The sequence below is a fragment of the Castor canadensis genome, chromosome 5, assembly GCF_047511655.1.
Source record: "Castor canadensis chromosome 5, mCasCan1.hap1v2, whole genome shotgun sequence".
Lineage (NCBI taxonomy): Eukaryota > Metazoa > Chordata > Mammalia > Rodentia > Castoridae > Castor > Castor canadensis.
In genome coordinates, this window is record NC_133390.1 from 131,330,860 (window position 1) to 131,348,572 (window position 17,713).

The 17,713-nt window shown below is 35.7% G+C and overlaps 1 protein-coding gene across 40 annotated transcripts in view; it reads right to left on the reverse strand.

Moving 5' to 3' along the window:
* Lrrfip2 (LRR binding FLII interacting protein 2) overlaps nt 1-17,713 on the reverse strand; it is a 118,121-nt gene that overhangs the window by 49,012 nt on the left and 51,396 nt on the right. For 16 of the 40 annotated variants that reach the window (XM_020168961.2, XM_074074176.1, XM_074074166.1 and 13 more), the window contains 11 exons: nt 17,508-17,564; nt 17,365-17,409; nt 13,860-13,928; nt 10,921-10,962; nt 8,569-8,631; nt 6,791-6,865; nt 6,221-6,271; nt 6,095-6,139; nt 5,061-5,108; nt 4,565-4,621; nt 1,837-1,905 (listed from right to left, as the gene is read on the reverse strand). The exons of 6 other annotated variants lie outside the window; for them this stretch is intronic. In XM_020168961.2, the coding sequence (XP_020024550.2) occupies nt 1,837-1,905; nt 4,565-4,621; nt 5,061-5,108; nt 6,095-6,139; nt 6,221-6,271; nt 6,791-6,865; nt 8,569-8,631; nt 10,921-10,962; nt 13,860-13,928; nt 17,365-17,409; nt 17,508-17,564 (621 nt within the window). Of the gene's footprint in view, nt 1-1,836; nt 1,906-4,564; nt 4,622-5,060; nt 5,109-6,094; nt 6,140-6,220; nt 6,272-6,790; nt 6,866-8,568; nt 8,632-10,920; nt 10,963-13,859; nt 13,929-14,733; nt 15,841-17,364; nt 17,410-17,507; nt 17,565-17,713 lie in introns of those variants that run through there. 18 more of the 40 variants (XM_074074191.1, XM_074074189.1, XM_074074190.1 and 15 more) reach the window with 14 other exon arrangements.

Below are 17,713 nucleotides of genomic sequence, written 5' to 3' on the forward strand. Positions count from 1 at the left end.
AATAATAATGTAACTTAGATTATACATACCTAATATTTATTACCTACTCTCTCAGAACTTTTATAGGTAATTTCTAAATAGTAATTCATTTAATCCACATATTAAGTCTACCTGCAAAGTAGAAAGCCATTAACATCTCCATTGTAAATACAAAGAAAAACTTAAAGGTCATAAAAGTGGATGAAAGCCCAAGCATCACTAAAATCCTTGCATTGTTCTCAGGTGCTGTCAGGTGTTGTTTGTTCTTTATCCTTCAGCTGTGAGCATGAGCATTAACTGGTTGCCTAAGGAACTAACTGCTTTAATGAGGTAAATGAACTTTGGGCAATAAATCTCACACACTCAGTGTTCCCTTTCTCTACCTTCTTCCACATAACACAACTTCTATTAAGTGGATTGTGTTTCTGAAAGGAATTGCAGCCTTTCAGGATATTTTTTCTAGCTCTAAGCTGACACATCATCCTCTAACAATGTAATTTCCAAATCAGTTCCTTAAATATAACAAAAATGTCACTGATGCTCTGGAAAATTTCCAGACTTAAATGAATAACTTGAAATTCTACTGTTTGTCCTCTAAAATAGCCATTGCCTCTACAATTAATTGGGTGATGTGTATAAAACACCAATGAAGAACAAAAAGTGGGAACTTATCAATAAATGATGTATGCAGCCATGAAGAAGAACGAAATGTTATCATTCGCTGGTAAATGGATGGAATTGGAGAACATCATTCTGAGTGAGGTTAGCCTGGCTCAAAAAACCAAAAATCGTATGTTCTCCCTCATATGTGGACATTAGATCAAGGGCAAACACAACAAGGGGATTGGACTTTGAGCACATGATAAAAGCGAGAGCACACAAGGGAGGGGTGAGGATAGGTAAGACACCTAAAAAACTAGCTAGCATTTGTTGCCCTTAACGCAGAGAAACTAAAGCAGATACCTTAAAGCAACTGAGGCCAATCGGAAAAGGGGAACAGGTACTAGAGAAAAGGTTAGATCAAAAAGAATTAACCTAGAAGGTAACACCCACGCACAGGAAATCAATGTGAGTCAATGCCCTGTATAGCTATCCTTATCTCAACCAGCAAAAACCCTTGTTCCTTCCTATTATTGCTTATACTCTCTCTACAACAAAATTAGAAATAAGGGCAAAATAGTTTCTGCTGGGTATTGGTGGGGGGAGAGGGAGGGGGCGGAGTGGGTGGTAAGGGAGGGGGTGGGGGCAGTGGGGAGAAATGAACCAATCCTTGTATGCACATATGAATAATAAAAGAAAAATGAAAAAAATAAATAAATAAATAAATAAATTCATTTAACAGGAAAAACAACAACAAAAAAAATATGATTCATATTCTCAAGACCATATGTTATAAAACAAATTACTCATATAAACTAAATTTCAGGAAAATACTCATTTTTGTCAAATGCAAATTTTACTTTCCAGTAGACTTCACTGTTGTCACTTTTTTATTTTATCTTATTTTTAAATTAGCATATATTAATAACATGAGAGGGTTTCACTGTGATAATTCCACAGATATGTTCAGTGTACTTTGAACATGTTAACCCCCTCCAATAAGGCAATAGCCTTATTTCCCTCCTCCTCCATTTTCAGAGTTTGGTGGGTTTGATTATGTTGTCTTGTTTTGTTTTGTTTTTGGCAGTACTGGGGTTTGAACTCAGGGCTTCACGCTTGCTAGGCAGGCACTCTACCACTTGAGCCACTCTACCAGCTCTTGATTATGCTGTCTTTATACAAATATATGTATGTATGTATTATTGTTGTTGTCATTTTAAAAATCATCATATTTGTTTGCATGCAAACCAAGCTCACCACGCTCTCCCTTCGCCCATGATTGGCACGATCAGAAGACACAATGCTTGCAGTATCATCATCGATAAACTACGGATATTAAACACAGACAATGTAAAACACTCCAATTCCTTATAAGCCTGACACATAATTACAAGCACATAATACAAACAACTCTATATAAGCATGATAATTGGCACAAGTTACTGTGCACCATTAAACAGAAAAGTTGCTACAAGGCATAACGGACTATTACTAAAAATAAAAACACACAAAGAAAAAGTAGAACTTTATCTTTTCAGTTAAACACAAGGGTAGGGCATGTGTAAACTAGCCAAAATCAGCTAAGGAGGTTAGCTTTTTAGACATCCAGATCCTTGGGATCATATTAGGGGTCAATAAATATATGTAATGCTTTAGTTTGGTAAAGAAAAATAAAAGAATATTTTAAATGAAATAATATATACCAAAGACAATTTCCTACCAGCAAGGACACTGAGCTGATGATTCATACTTCTCTTTATTCATTCCTATGCAGCTACTGGGGATGTTTCAAATATTACCCTACGTGGGGACAGACTCCTTGCTGCTTTACAGCAGATTTATCTCTGGTATTTGTAGCTTATCTCCATTCTGACATCACTAAGAAACTATTCTGGCATCACAAAAAGAGTAACTCTGAACCCAAGTAGCAAATAAAATAGGATCTAGCCAGCTCACAAGGACAATGATCTACACTTATTTGAAAATATATTATCAGATTGGTGAAACAAATCTATAATTCCAGCTACACAGGAGGCACAGGTAGGTGGACTGTAGTCAGAGGCCAGTCCCAGCCAAAACCACAAGAACTATCTGGAAAGTAACTAATGTAAAAAAGAGCTGGGAGCATGGCTTAAGTGGTAGAACACCTGCCTAAACAAGAAATGAGACCCTGAGTTCAAACCCCAGAACTGCAAAATACATGTATTTTTATTTATATAAATATATTAAAATATGTAACTGTGTGTGTGTATGTGTGTGTGTGTGTGTGTGTGTGTGTGAAATTTAGTTTGCAGGGAGCCACCACACTTGGTACATTAAAATGTTTCCAAGCCTGGAAATTGCCACACTGAATTTTATAACACAGTGGATAAAAACAAACTTCCTCCTCATATGAAAAAGCTTTTATGTCCTTAAACATCCCTGTGTTACTTTTTCTTGGTATACAAGTGGCATTTTGTATACCAAGACACTTGGAAATGGCAGAACTAAACCAAACATAAGTGTAAAAGAAAGCCTATGTAGTTCATTATTCTCCTTTACAAAGCAATCTTATTATTAGGAAACTGCCTTAGTAATCGTTTGTTCCAGTTTTCATATTATTAAAGATAACAAGGTAGTTCCTAAAGTCATCATTTGTCATTGGGAATGTAAAATAGTACAGTCTTTTTGGTTGTCAGTATGGCACTATATATCATAACTAAAATGCATATGCTCTTTGATCTAACCATTTCATGATACACATTTACCTTGCAGATCTACTTATGGACACTGATAAAAATGTTTATAGTACCAGTGTCTGTAGCAGCAAAACTCTGACAACCTAAATGTCCATTAATAGTGGAATGACTTTTAAAACGTCTATGCATTAATGGAATAATATATTGCATTTAAAAGAATGTGATGATATGAAACTTATCTCTTAAGAAGCATTACATAGAAAAAGTAAGGGATATGGCTATTTAAAAACTTTTAATGTCAAAAAAAGAATGAAATAAATCTGCATGTACTGATATACAAATATAGTTTAAGGAAACACTGAGGAACAGTATATGCAGAATATGAACCCACTGTGTTCAAAATAAAAAGCACTCATGCATGTACAAAATATATCTGAAAGGGTATAAAAGAACAAAGCCATTTGGAGACTGGTCCAGGGACTTTTCCTTTGGATTCTTCCTTTACTAATATTATTTGTATAAATTGAAAAATAAATTTTAATACTCCAGAAATATTTTGATAATTAGAATTAGAACAATTTTTAAAGTGGGGACTAGGAGAGTGGCTCAAATGGTAGAGCACCTGCCTAGCAAGCATGAGGCCCTGAGTTCAAGCCACAATACCATCAAAAAAAAAAAAAAAAAAAAAGTCCAAGGCTTTGCATCAAGTCGCTTGGTCATGCCTTGGGAATAAAAAAAATTTAACATTTGTAAAAAGATGCAAAGACCATATATATCTTTGGGCTGGAGGAGTGGCTCAAGTGGTAGACTTGCCTGACTAGCAAGTGTGAGGCCCTAAGTTGACAAAAAAATAAGTAACCCCCATATTGACAAAAATATAAGTAAATGCAGGAATGATAAAAGTGGTTTGTTTTACTTCTCCCTCCACTGACTAATTAGCACAGAAGGACTAATTAGCTATCAGAAGGGCTGATAGGTGAAATGGCACAGTGCAGAAAGCAACAAAGGGAAAGCTAGGGCAGCAAACCCAACTCTAAATTATCAGTATTGAAAAGGTGTTCACACAAACGACAACATAAAAAATTTAAAATTGCCTAAGTCCATTGTTCAAGACTCATTTAAAAAATTACATGCCAAGCCACATTCCTACAGAAACTATCAATTAGGACAAATTAGTATGTGATTTTGTAGACTCCATGCACAAGATAGTGAAACACACCGTATCTTCAAAATCCTGAACTGTGAGTACAGGTTAATGAAACAACCAAAAGTTCCTATAAAGCATGCCAAGAAACTAGATAGCTCACCACAGGACTGCTTCGGGCAGAACTTATTCTTGATGAGTAATAACTGTATTCAGATGGCTATAAAGATTCCAAGAAGAAAGGCTTTACAATAATATCACAGCTACTTTTTCTAATTAGTGACCCTTGACCTTGATTCCCAGGGTGCAGGTAACTGTTTCACTCTGGTCTAGCACTCCAACCCTCAGGATTCGCTAGTCCTTGATAAGAGGGAGAGGAGAGGAAGGGGATGCCCTGCGAAGCACTGCACAACACTTCTTTAGGAGGAATTAAGGGGCAAGAGAAGAGGTTTCTTTTCTTACTCCCCTCATACTTTAACCCATAATTTTCAGCAGGCACTCTTGCACTGCTTGGGTGAGAGTTTCACAACTAGATAGCTAAATGAACGGGTCACATTTTGTAGTGTAAGTGTATGTCAGATTACATGACTTTTTTCTTTGTAAACAAGCTATGACCTCCTACATCTCCCCGACTTAATGAATTCCACATTTAGACTTACTGTTCGAGAACCATAAGGGTTATTTAGTCCACCATCATACAATGATGCCTAAAGACCAAAAGAAATACCATTTATCTATTAAGCATCAAAGTTACTTTGAAAGTAACTTTTTTTGCAATAATCAGTTCCCCCCAGAATTTTGAAGACTGATGTAAGTATATAACTTCTCAAAGAAAAGACTCTGAAAACGGTAACTCCCATTTATGTACACAAATTGCTGTATCAGTCTCATTATAATTTCAAGATCACCATTTATTTTAAAACAACACTGGTTAATAGCATTTTTTCACCATCATATTATAAAACTAGGATAACATTAATTTATTCTCTCAAAAGAGGAAACAGAGCAGAAAAGGAAACAGGTTCAGAGCACATTTTGCCCACTGCCACAAAATTAAGCTAATAAAACCTCAGGGTTCTAGTCCACTGGCAGAGCCACACACAACAAACAATAGCTGGAAGCAACCAACTAACAACTCACACAATACACAAGGCTATTGCTTTGGCTTTTCTAGCCTGCTTGCTTATTAGAATTTAAATTAGCATGGTCAAGGTCACAGCTACCCCAAATAAAAATATGGCAATCATTACATGGTCAGCCATTTCATCAATGTGGTAGAACCCATGTGAGTCTATCTTCTTTGTAGGAAACAGGTTCTAAACATGGGCTACCAATAGTCAGTAGTTTCTACCTCAGTGAAGAGAACATGCTTATTTGTTAAATTTATTTATTTATTTTTATTTCTTTCCCATTTTTATTAAGACATATTCATTGTATATAGGGGTCTAATTGTAACAAGACCAAATAGCCTTACATTGTACACTAGTTAGACTGACCCCACCATCTGCACCCCCCTAACATGCTTATTTTAAATGTCCTAAAGTTCTGTATCTTAAGACAGGCAGCACATTCTGCAGTACACATGGCATTAAAGCCACATATCAGTGATTATTCTGGAGGAAAGCTGTCAAGCCACAGAGTTAGCACGGTGGCCCCACTAGCAGTGCACACAATGAAAGAGGAAAATACAAACCAGACTGGTACTTCTCAGCAGACCAGAATTTGCAGTAAGGGAGGCCTATGAAAAAAGTGCATTATTAAACCTGCAGAAAAGGAAGTGATAGATCTGAAGGCAAAACACTTCTTAGAAAGTACTAACCCTTTTACTCTTAGATGTTGCCAAAGGGTCACTGTAGAGGGAAGAAGACTGCTAAGAAAGAAAAATGAAACAAAATAAGTAAGCCAAAAAACAAAGCAAAGAAGAACTGGTCTCACCATAATGACAGCAGAAGACTTAACTTTATGCTTTTACATGCCATAATTCATTAGCAACCCCTGAGTACTTAAGGTAGTTTAGAAACACATGAAGTAAGAAAACTTGACATTGGAAATCTTTCTGAATGCCAACTGTAAGGCATAAGGAAAGGAAACACTTGGAAGAGTCTTCAATAAATACATCTATTTTATATGGGTCTTTGAAGATTACTGTTAGGATGTGAGGTGGGAATCTAAGAAACACTGACGAAAAGAGGGCCATGGCACAGGAAGTGTGGTAAATGGTAGCCATATCCCAGCCACCAGCAACTCCTGTGATAGGTACACTCAAGGGCGTATATGAATTCAGTTACCAAAAACAGGTATATATACTGCAACTCACAGATTAGTTACAAATAGTCAAAGTGCAAATTAAGGGATTAAAAGTATGCTACCCAAAGAACTTCAGACAAACCCAAAAGCAGTAGGAAGAGGTGGCTTTGCTATGTCTAAGACTGCTATAATTCCTCGGGTCAAAGTAGAGGCCACTCTGCAAAAAGCAAAATTAAACACATTTTTCTTAGGTTAAATGTTTTTGACCTAACAACACATAAAGATTAATATTTAAATACACAAAGAAAAAATGTGACACAAAGAAAAACTTCCTTCCTCTCAATGTCTTTAAAGTATTGATTCATATTAAAGATAAAGTGAAAGTAACAATTATTTCAAATTTCTTTAAAAAGGCTGGTATTAAATTTTAACTCTTTCAAACTAAGTCATAACTTATTTTTACTTTAAAACCAAGACAAACACTCAGATAAATGCAATGGAAATAAGTTTATTCTCATGTCATACTTAAGAATGTAGGATAGCTAAATAATTACAACTTTTATAATCCATTTGGTAAAGTCAGAGAAATGATTAAAAACAGTTCCAGAGTGTTCCTAGTTCCATTATTTGTCAAAATAAACTGAATAAATTATGATACAGGAGAAAAAGAGAACACACTAAATATGGTTTGGTCTAAGTCATCTATGGCAGGTTCACTATAGAAAAACAACCATTTTACACAATTTGGTTACCTGAAGGAGTGAAATCTATAAAATTCCCTTTTCAACTTCTTTCGTCATCTTTTTCACTCTAAGTTAAGCAAATGTATGCAATCTCTGACTTGAAGTCTTCTTTTTCCACTGGTGACAATGTACTCAGGGATACCCCTACCTCCTACCTTTACTCTTGGCCCTGCCTTCCTGCATCACTGCCCACTCATACCCATACCCTCAACTAGGCATCATGACTTGCCTCTCTCCAGAATTCCCAATACCTCATCTGGTGAAAAGTAACCTAAGGGAAATCAAAATCAGTCAACTTGTCAAAGTGGGGAAGGATGAAGAGGATGCAAACAATAATTTAAAGGAAGTGATGGTTTTGAGATCAGAGCAGCTAAATGAAGCTTCTTAAAGGCAAAAAAAAAAAAAACTAGGGACTATGCATTGTTACTTTAGAGGGGAATTCTCTCTATGGTCACCTTTTAAAAAACCTAAAAAAAATTAGGGAAGCAGTGAGGAACAGCCCCCACCCCCCGCCAGACTTAGCAAAGCTTACCAATCACGGAATCTCTCTACAGGGAGAGGCCTGAAAACTCCAACTGGGAAGAACTCTCAAACTTAGATTCCATAAGATAAAGAGTCTAGGAAAGAGACCTCACCTTATTCTCAGGGTAGGAAACATGGAGCTCAGAAGCTGTAACTTCCTTATAACCTCATAAATGAAAATACCTCACTGATGAGCTTCTTCACGCAGGCAAAGTAAGTGCTCTACCATTTGAGCCACATCTCCAAGTCCATTTTGCTCTGGTTACTTTGGAGATGGGGTGTCACAAAGTATTTTGATGGTGCTGACCTCGAAGTGGCCTCAAACTACAATCTTCGCCTCAAAGTGGCCTCAAACTACAATCTTCACGGTGTCAGCCTCCCATGTAGAATTATAGGTGTGAGCCACCAGCACCCAACTATTGATGATGAGCTTCTTGTCAGACCATACTAACCTAACTCTAGCCCCTATAGTTATTATATGATAATCTGCTATTAAATCTTGCAAATAAAAACAAAATTATTTTAATAAGGTTCTTATAAATCATGTTTCACCCTATTATTGACTTTTAATAATGCCTTAGGAGCACACCAAAGTACTCTTCTTAAGTTACCTACAAGCAATCAGTAAGTTATGATGCAAGACAGTGAAACTAACCAGTGGGTCTTTGTAAGAACCAGAAGATCTCTTCATCCCATAAGAGTGACTGTAAGAATGATTCTGGAAGTAAATGTTTTAAGTTACCTTTAATGATTGCATTAAAAGTTTTTTAATTAATTTAATAAATTCATCTTAAAATTATGCACACAAAGGTTTGTATGAGATACAGAGTAGTCTGCATGCAATCTACTTCCTACCTGTTAGCAAATGATTCATTGCACTTGCATAGTTAAAATATGTGGCCTCTCTACACATCTTCATCTCCCTAACTTCTCAGGGGCCAGCACCCAGCTTACTGTCTGAGCAGCTTAAGAAAACCTAATTGAGACTTGAAACCAGCAGGATATTTGTAGGGACCTTCGCCCCACATCTTGAGTCTCTTTATCTTCTTTATAAAGTTATAGGTGGCAAGAGTCTACCTCGCCTATAGTCTTCTTATCTAAAAGCCAAAAGCAATCCTTTGGATTAACCAAAACATACTGAAAGCATAAAAAACATATCATTTCATTGTCTAAGACAGTATGCCTAAATCAAGTTACAGGTCCCATATCATTTTCTCCTCAGGAGTAAAAGAGGCAAAATAGTATGGATTGCCCAGTGAAGCAATAGCAATATTAAACAGTCACTTTATACAAGAGTCCTGTGAAGACAAGACTTTAAATACATAACTTCTCCTAAGAGTAGAGAGCCAGGTGTATGTATAAAGGAGGACAGAGAATAGTAATATTGCTAAACAGGTTAATGGGCATATAACAAGTGCCCAATTAGCAGCCAAAGACAATAGGCTGTCTGCTCTAGAAAAATCATCATATATTTATAGCTAGATCCTGAACCAATAAGTATAAGCTCATTTTTTTAAATGCATTTTTTTTAAGGAAATACTAGGGTTTGAACTCAGGGTCTCCTGCTTGCTAGGCAGGTACTCTACCACTTAAGTTGCACCCTCAGCCTTTTGTTTTGCTTTATACTTAGTTTTCATATAGGGTCTTATGTTTTTGGCTAGGGCCAGACTCAAACCACCATGCTCCTCACGTTGTTAGTTGAGAAGAGGTCTCACTAACTTTTTGCTCAGGATAGCCTGGAACCACAATCCTCTTAATCTCCACCTCCCAAGTAGCTAGTATTACAGGCAGGCACCACCACACCCAGCCAATTAGATCTTTCCTTTTATACATTACTGTGAACATATTAGGAGCTGTCTATGTAGTCTAGAATCTGTATATAGTATTAACCCATGGAAAAACAAGCTACATAGTTTGACTTCCATAGCTAGTATTACATGACAAATCAAGCCAAAATGCTTCATCATCATTTATGTTTTAGGTGTCATTTATCATTGCTGGATGTTTTCTTTAGTGATCTCATACCTGCTAGCTTATGACACATAGCATGAAACAGTTAGGCCTATGCTAGTGGAGCTCAATGTGGATCAAAACACTTTGTTAAAAATGTCTTGGAGCAAAGACCAAAAATCGTATGTTCTCCCTCATATGTGGACATTAGATCAAGGGCAAACACAACAAGGGGATTGGACTTTGATCACATGATAAAGTGAGAACACACAAGGAAGGTATGAGGATAGGTAAGACACCCAAAAAACTAGGTAGCATTTGTTGCCCTCAACGCAGAGAAACTAAAACAGATACTTTAAAGCAACTGAGGCCAATAGGAGAAGGGGACCAGAAACTAGAGAAAAGGATAGTTCGAGAACAATTAACTTAGAAGGTAACATACATGTACAGGAAATCAATGCAAGTCAACTCCCTGTATAGCTATCCTTATCTCAACTAGCAAAAACCCTTGGTCCTTCCTATTATTGCTCATACTGCCTCTTCAACAGATAAGGGCAAAAGAGTTTCTGCCTGGTAGGGAAGGGATGGTGGCGGTGGGCCGGGGTGGGGGGGGGGGCAGATGACCCTTGGAGCACAAGAAATGTGTACGGTGAGTAGCTTGGCACTTTACAAAAAAATTTTACTACCAAATTTAGTCTGGAACAGGAAAGCAAATAATTTTAATGTGATCCTGAATTCTAGCTCTTACATTATGTTTCTGATATGCTTTGAGGGTTCTCATTTTGTTCTGTTTTGTGCAATGCTAAGGATCAAATTCAGGACCTCAAACATGCTGCACTACCATTAAGTCACACTCTTAGCCACTGATCTAACATTCTAAAGGAAAATAATTTTATTGAAATCATAAACAACTGCAAAATAACACTTTTTCCTTTATTAGATATAATTTTCCCCCAAAAGATAAGACCATGAAAAGTTAGTCATAATCTATGATTAGCAACAACAGGTGTTTGTAAAGTAAAACTGCACACTTAACACAAAGTCATGCATTACATACTAGTGACGAAACTCTTGATGATTTATCCTTGAGAGTATCATACTGGATTTCAGAAAAAGATGAAAGTTGGTTGTATTTCCGAAGTCAGGGATATAAAAGAGGGAAAAGGCAATATTTGCAATTATTAAAAATCCAGCACTACTTTAAAAGCAAAAAAATTATTAAACACAAAAGCTATTTCATTTCAATTAAAAAATATTCTCCTATTGCTTCTTAGTATGAGTCATTATTAAAACTGTATACAAATTTAAAACTGTATGTTTACAGCTAGGGTGGGCATGCTTCAAGCGGCAATGTGCTTGCCTAGCAGGCCTGAGGTCCTGGGTCCAACCCCAAGTATGACAAAAATAAACAAACTTTCTGTTTGGAGCTGGGCATGATGCTAATAATAATTTAAAAAACACACAAAAAAGTCCATACCTGTATGTCTCCCTCTCTTCCTTTTTTTTTTTTTTTTTTTTTCCAGTACTGTGTGGATCAAACCCTGGGCCTTAAACATGCTACGCAAGCCTTCTACCACTGAATTATATGTCCAACCCCTAGTTTTCTTTCAAATAACAAACATCATAATCAGTAATGACAAAATGACTCAATCTTAGTACACTGTGGCACAAAACAGCCTAAGGGAGCCTTTAAATGTAATTAAGCATTCTGAAGTTAAAGATGCTTTATCTCTTGTTATTGTGACAATTACTGTCTTTTCCCATGGTTTGAAAAATGGCAAAAGCAAAAAATGAGGCAATGCAGCAAGAATATATAACAAATATAATCAAGCTTACGAAAGCATAATCACTGCATCAAAATGAGAGCATTTCCTTGGATCTACCTGCAAACACACACTTGAAAAACTTCAAGAAAATGCTGAACAAAATGAGAAATTTGGTCCAAGCAAAATGCTGAATGTACTATATGCATACAAATGTGACATAAAAGGTAAATCAAGGAAAAATATGCAAAATTAATGATAAAACCAGCAAAACCCACATTTCATATAGGGTGCTTTAATATGCATGATGTCATATTTCAAATCTAAGAAAATGAATTAAGTAGTAAGTAGACAGAAAGACTTGTGGTTTCTTAGCATTGTTTCTTAAGCATTCTAGCTTGTATTTTTAAAAACAATCTTGTCAAAAAAGGCAACATATAAAACAAGTAAGGGCAATGATGTTCTTCTGAGAGTATAAATACTAATTGTTTGGTAAAAATCTTCTACAACTATTCCCTTTTGTTTTCCTAAGTATAGGTTGCAACTCATTCACAAAATCAATTTCATGGTTTCAACCAGCATTTTAAAAATGACATAGAATTCAAGTGTGGGTGGCTCACACCTGTAATCCTAGCTACTTGGGAGGCTGAGCTCAAGAGGATCATGGTTCGAGGCCAGCCCAGGCAAATAGTCTACAAGACCTTATCTCTGAAAATAACCAGACTGGAAGAATGGCTCAACCAGTAGAATGCCTGCTTTAGAAGTGCAAAGCCCTGAGTTCAAGCCCTGTCCTGCCCCACCAAAAAAATGAAAAAAATAGAAAATATTGAAGAGTGTTGTACATAGTAAGACTTACTTTATTCTGTGAGGCTGAGCATGGTGGTGCATGCCTGTAATCTCAGCAATTGAGAGGCTAAGGCTGGAGGATCATGAGTTTGAGGCCAGCCTATGCTATGTAGTGAAACCCTGTCCTCCTCCCAAAAATTTAAAACAAACAAAAAACCATATATATGTACATATATGCATATATATGTTTAATTTTGTGCAAGCATATACTGGATCATGGTATAAAATGTGTTTCTTCTAGAGAGCATAATTTTCAAAGCTTTAATATATACTAGAAGACCAGATTATACAACCTAGTACTTAATAAGGCATTAAAATAATAGTTCAAAGCAAAATCTGTCCCTTCATACTTAATGAGATGATCATTTACGAAATTTACAGCAGAAACCTCAAAAAATGTATTTCACATAGTATAAACCTAAGTGGTACAATTTTACCACCAGTATAAATTCACTGGAATGTTATCACAGTAAATACCAAAAAGTATGGGAGCAAAATATCTGCATTTGTGTACTTTTCTTAAATTGTCCTGAAACCAAATCAAGCAATCATGTTATTATTACATGAATAATAAAATCTTGTTACAAATTTTTCTCAAGTGCATAAAAGTGAGCATTTGGCAAATGGTACAATAGTAAAATGTGTCTATGTATTAAGTGCCCTTTTCCTGAAAATAAAGTTCCTTCTCTATAGAAGTTTCATTTACTTCTTTTCTCAGTTAAAAGTATCTCTTTTTAACTCTTTTGTTAAAATTTAAAGTAAAAAAATGGCCCAACACATATTACTTGAGTCACACATTCTTTCAGGTAAACTGCCCTATCTTCCCAACAAGGTAAGTTACTAAAAAGAAAGTCGTGTATTATGTCTTCCCATTCTCTCTGTAGTACCAACAGCATTTTACAGCCATATGTTTTAACAAATTGAATCAAAATTAACCTGTTTCAATTTTCTTTCTCCAAAATATAATGCAGAGTAGAGCCGGTTTTTAAAACTGCTGAATATACCAGACAAGGAAAGCTGGACAAATCAACTGCTGCTAGAACAACTGGGCAAACAAAAAGAAGCTTCCTCAGTAAGTGAAAATTGGTTTTATGTGGTTTAAAAGCAAATAATTATCAAAAGAAGGGAAATTGAGAGTATTAAGGATTCTGGCTAAAACATTTCCAAATCTGCTATTATAACCTATTTAAAAGAAAAAAAATTTAACTCTCAGAGAAACTTGCCTGAAAGTTTTCAAAGGGAAATAAAACAGAAAGTACTGCAAAAGGGTTTTAGAAACAAAGTTTGGTAAGTGTCAGTCTTTGCTAAACTGTACCTCTGACTCAAATTTCCAGGACACTGAAAATCAATAATGAATGCATAAAACTCATTTTTCTTTATTACACACCATCATGTTTCTCCTTTTGGATGTACTGGCTCTGCTCCAATGTGTCCCAGTAATATCCTTCGATGGGCTCTTCAATGAAATTAAACAGTATAGTAGTAAATGACAAAAAAACTGCAAGTATATTGCAAAAACTAAATCCATTAAAATTATATCAAGGCCACTGATATTACATATATACATTATATTATATGTGATATGACATGTATCACATATCATATATATAAACTAAATACACAGAACAGCAGAAATCTCTACCAAAGAGAAATAGTAATTATCCCAACTACTGTAATCCAAGAATACTTCATCTTCTAATTTTGGATTGTACCTTACTGTCTTCTTGAGCCTCACTATATAAACCACTAACCAAGCACTTGTAAGATGTTTTTAAAGGCAGTCACTGATGTTCTACACTATTAATGATCTAATATACACATAATTACAAACAGAGATTATTTCAATTCTAAGTTCAGGGCTGGATGATTTAATTCTTCTTCCCCCAACTCTTACCAGAGTCTTGAACTACCTTTTAATTTTTACACTTAAAATCTATAGCATTTATACCAACACTTCCAGCCCAAATAGCTTCTGGCAAGTCACCTTTCAACAAAATAATATGTAGCCACGTGCTGTAATCCTAGCTATGCAGGAGGCAGAAATCAGGAGGATCCTGGTTCAAAACCAGTCTCAGGCAAATAGTTCTCCAGATCCTATCTTGAAAATACCCAATGCAAAAAAGGGCTGGTGGAGTGACTCAAATGATGAGAGTGCCTGCCTAGAAGCATAAGACTCTGAGTTCAAACCCCAGTACTGCAAGAATAAAATAAAATAAATTATAAACAGAGCACCAGTGGCTCACACCTATAATCCTAGTTACCTGGCGGGGCTGAGATCGGAAGGATCAAGGTTCAAGGCCAACCAAACAAATAGTTCATGAGACCCCATCTCCAAAATAAAAAGCAAAACAGACTATTGGTTTGGCTCAAGTAGTAGAATACCAGCTTTGCAAGTTCAAACCCCAGTCCCACCAAAGAAAAATACATAAAAAATAAAACAGGAAAAAAACTTATCTCAATTATATTTCTCTGCATCAATGTATGAGTGATCTTTCAGACATTTCTGAGAAAGTCTACACATCTAAAAAGTGTTTACTGTGTATAATTACAGACAGTAAAGTACTGGAATCTCCTCTAGGGTGTAAAAGTTATTAACCTTCAAGTTTACACACTGATTTTTTGTTTGTTTTTTGTAATGCTGGGAATGGAACTCAGGGCCTATACCATATCCCAATTAAGTGCTCTACCCTAGCTACAACCTAAGCCCTCACACACTAGCTTTTAAAAATACTGGGAGCTTTACTCTATCCACTAGAAATAAATTTTCATAATTTCTATAATGAAAAAATAATGGAAGGTGATGCCGGATGCCAGTGGCTCACAGCCTATAATCCTAGCTACTCAGGATACAGAGATCAAGAGGATCTAGATTCGAGGCCAAACCAGACAAACAGTTCGAAAGACCTTATCTGGAAAATGCCCAACACAAAAAGGGGCTGGCAGAATAACTCAAGTGGTAAAGTGCCTACCTAACAAGTATGAGGCCCTGAGTTCCAAAACCCCAGGACCACCAAAAAATAAAAATATAAATATAATGGAAGGTAAAAATTACATCTCAAATTTATTTAATGGTACAATTTTCATTAAAAGATAATCTTAATATTTTATAGACACTAGGTAAATGGTAGATTCCTTGTATGCTTATTTACAGATTTGTTTTACAGGCTTCTAGAGAGGTTATACTGTAAGGTAACTAATAAAATCAAGGTCATATATATATATATTTTTTCAAATAATCAGCTTGATAACAAGTGTTAAAACTCATACTATTAACATTATAATAAAAAGGAAAGGATACAGCCATAAATAAAAAATGGAGGTGGGATTATTTTCACCGCACTTCACACTCAAAGGCTTTGAAGCCTATGCTGACTTGCTGTATGATTCAAGTACACCCAGGGGAAGCATAGCAAATTTGTAAGTTTTTCTCCTAAAAAAATAAAATCACTTTTAAACCACTGATTACTTTAAATCTGTTAATACCCTTAAAATCTAAAGTTTGTAACTAGCCAAAATATTTTTTATTCAAAAACCAGTTTAAAAACCTACTCTAGGGCTCACCCCTATAATCCCAGCTACTCAGGAGATAGGGAACAAAAAGAATTTTGATTTGAGCCAAAAACAAAACAAAAAAAGTTAGCCAGATACCATCTCAACCCATAGCTGGATGTGGTAGTACATGCCTGTCATCCCAGCTATGCATGAAGTATAAACAGGAGGATCCTGGTCCAGGCCAGCCTGGGCATAAACATGAGACCACATTTGAAAAATAACTAAAGCAAAAAGGGTTGGCGGTGTGATTCAAGTGGCTGAATGCCAGCTTGGGAAACACATGTCCCTGACTTCAAAACCCGAATACTGCCAGGAAAAAAAAAAAAAAAAAAAAAACCTTATTGTAAAAAGACTGTGGATTACATTCACTGAAAGAAAATAAGTGTGATGGACTATTTATGAATACAAAATGTCAGTAACCAGTATGTCAGAACACATTCAGTTTATCCTAGTGTATTTTATACATGACATAAAGTAGAAGGAAAATTAAGAGTTGGAGGAAACTAACAAATACAGACTCTATCATAAAAGATCATTTTACCGTTGAAAAACGTAGATGTAAATGTATGTTCATTATTATCACTATGCAAATGGAAAGCACTGCTTAAAGGTTTAAAGCACAATTCTTTTTTTTTTGGTGGTACTGGAGTTTGAACTCAGGGCCTCAAGCTTGGTAGGCAAGCACTCTACCACTTGAGCCACTCCACCAGCCCTAAAGCACAGTTCTTTAAGAAAAATCAGTGTTTCAGCATAATATGCATGCCTTTACAGAGCAAATTCTCATTTATCTAAACTTGTAACAATCTAGACTAAAAATCTGGGGCATTCTATAAAATGTTGAAAATGTCAGAGCATAATTCCTATACATATGACCTGCAAAGAATCTTTCAAATCAATAGCTCAGTGTTTCCATGTAATAAAATTGCAATTAATCAGGCAAATCCCAAACCTATTTTCCATTTAATAAACTGTCATTTTATAAAACATGAAAGTAGGAAATTACAGCCAATCAGGAGTTATTCTGCAAAATCAATCCTATTACTTTGTGATAGTTTTCTGAAATCAAAGGATCTTCTACAGAAAGATTATGTTAATAGATGAAAATATTTAAGATCTTAGAATTGATTTACTTATAGCAATAATTAGAAGGAAAGCATCAATAATTAGAAGGAAAGCATCACTTTCCAATTAAAGAACTTTGGGAATGTTTTCTACATTTAAAAAAAAAAGCAAAGGAATAAATAAGCATTGTCAGATTGTTCAGATAATTGTTGATTGTGAAGAAAGCTCCCATCTATAAACTTTGATACTGTGATTGGTAAACAACTTAAAATACTAACCCCGTGACTGCCAAGACTGCAAAGGGGCAATGTATCCTGATCTCTCTGATAAAAAATACAAACAAACAGTAAAAAAGTTTGTGAGTGACTACATAAAGTCATGAGGAAAAGCATTAAGGGCAAGTTTATAGGTTATTACAAACCAGGTAATGACGATGATGACTGGACCGGTGGGAATACCTGGCCCTTTCCGAATCTTCCTAGGAAAGGAGAAAGTACATGGAAGGTTAATCACTGAACAGTTGTTAAACAAGGGAGCAAAGAACAGTCAGTTAGCAGCACTGCAACATTTTCTTAGAACAAGCAGGTTTGGAACATTTAGCTTCAAAACCTCAGTTTGCTGCAGTCA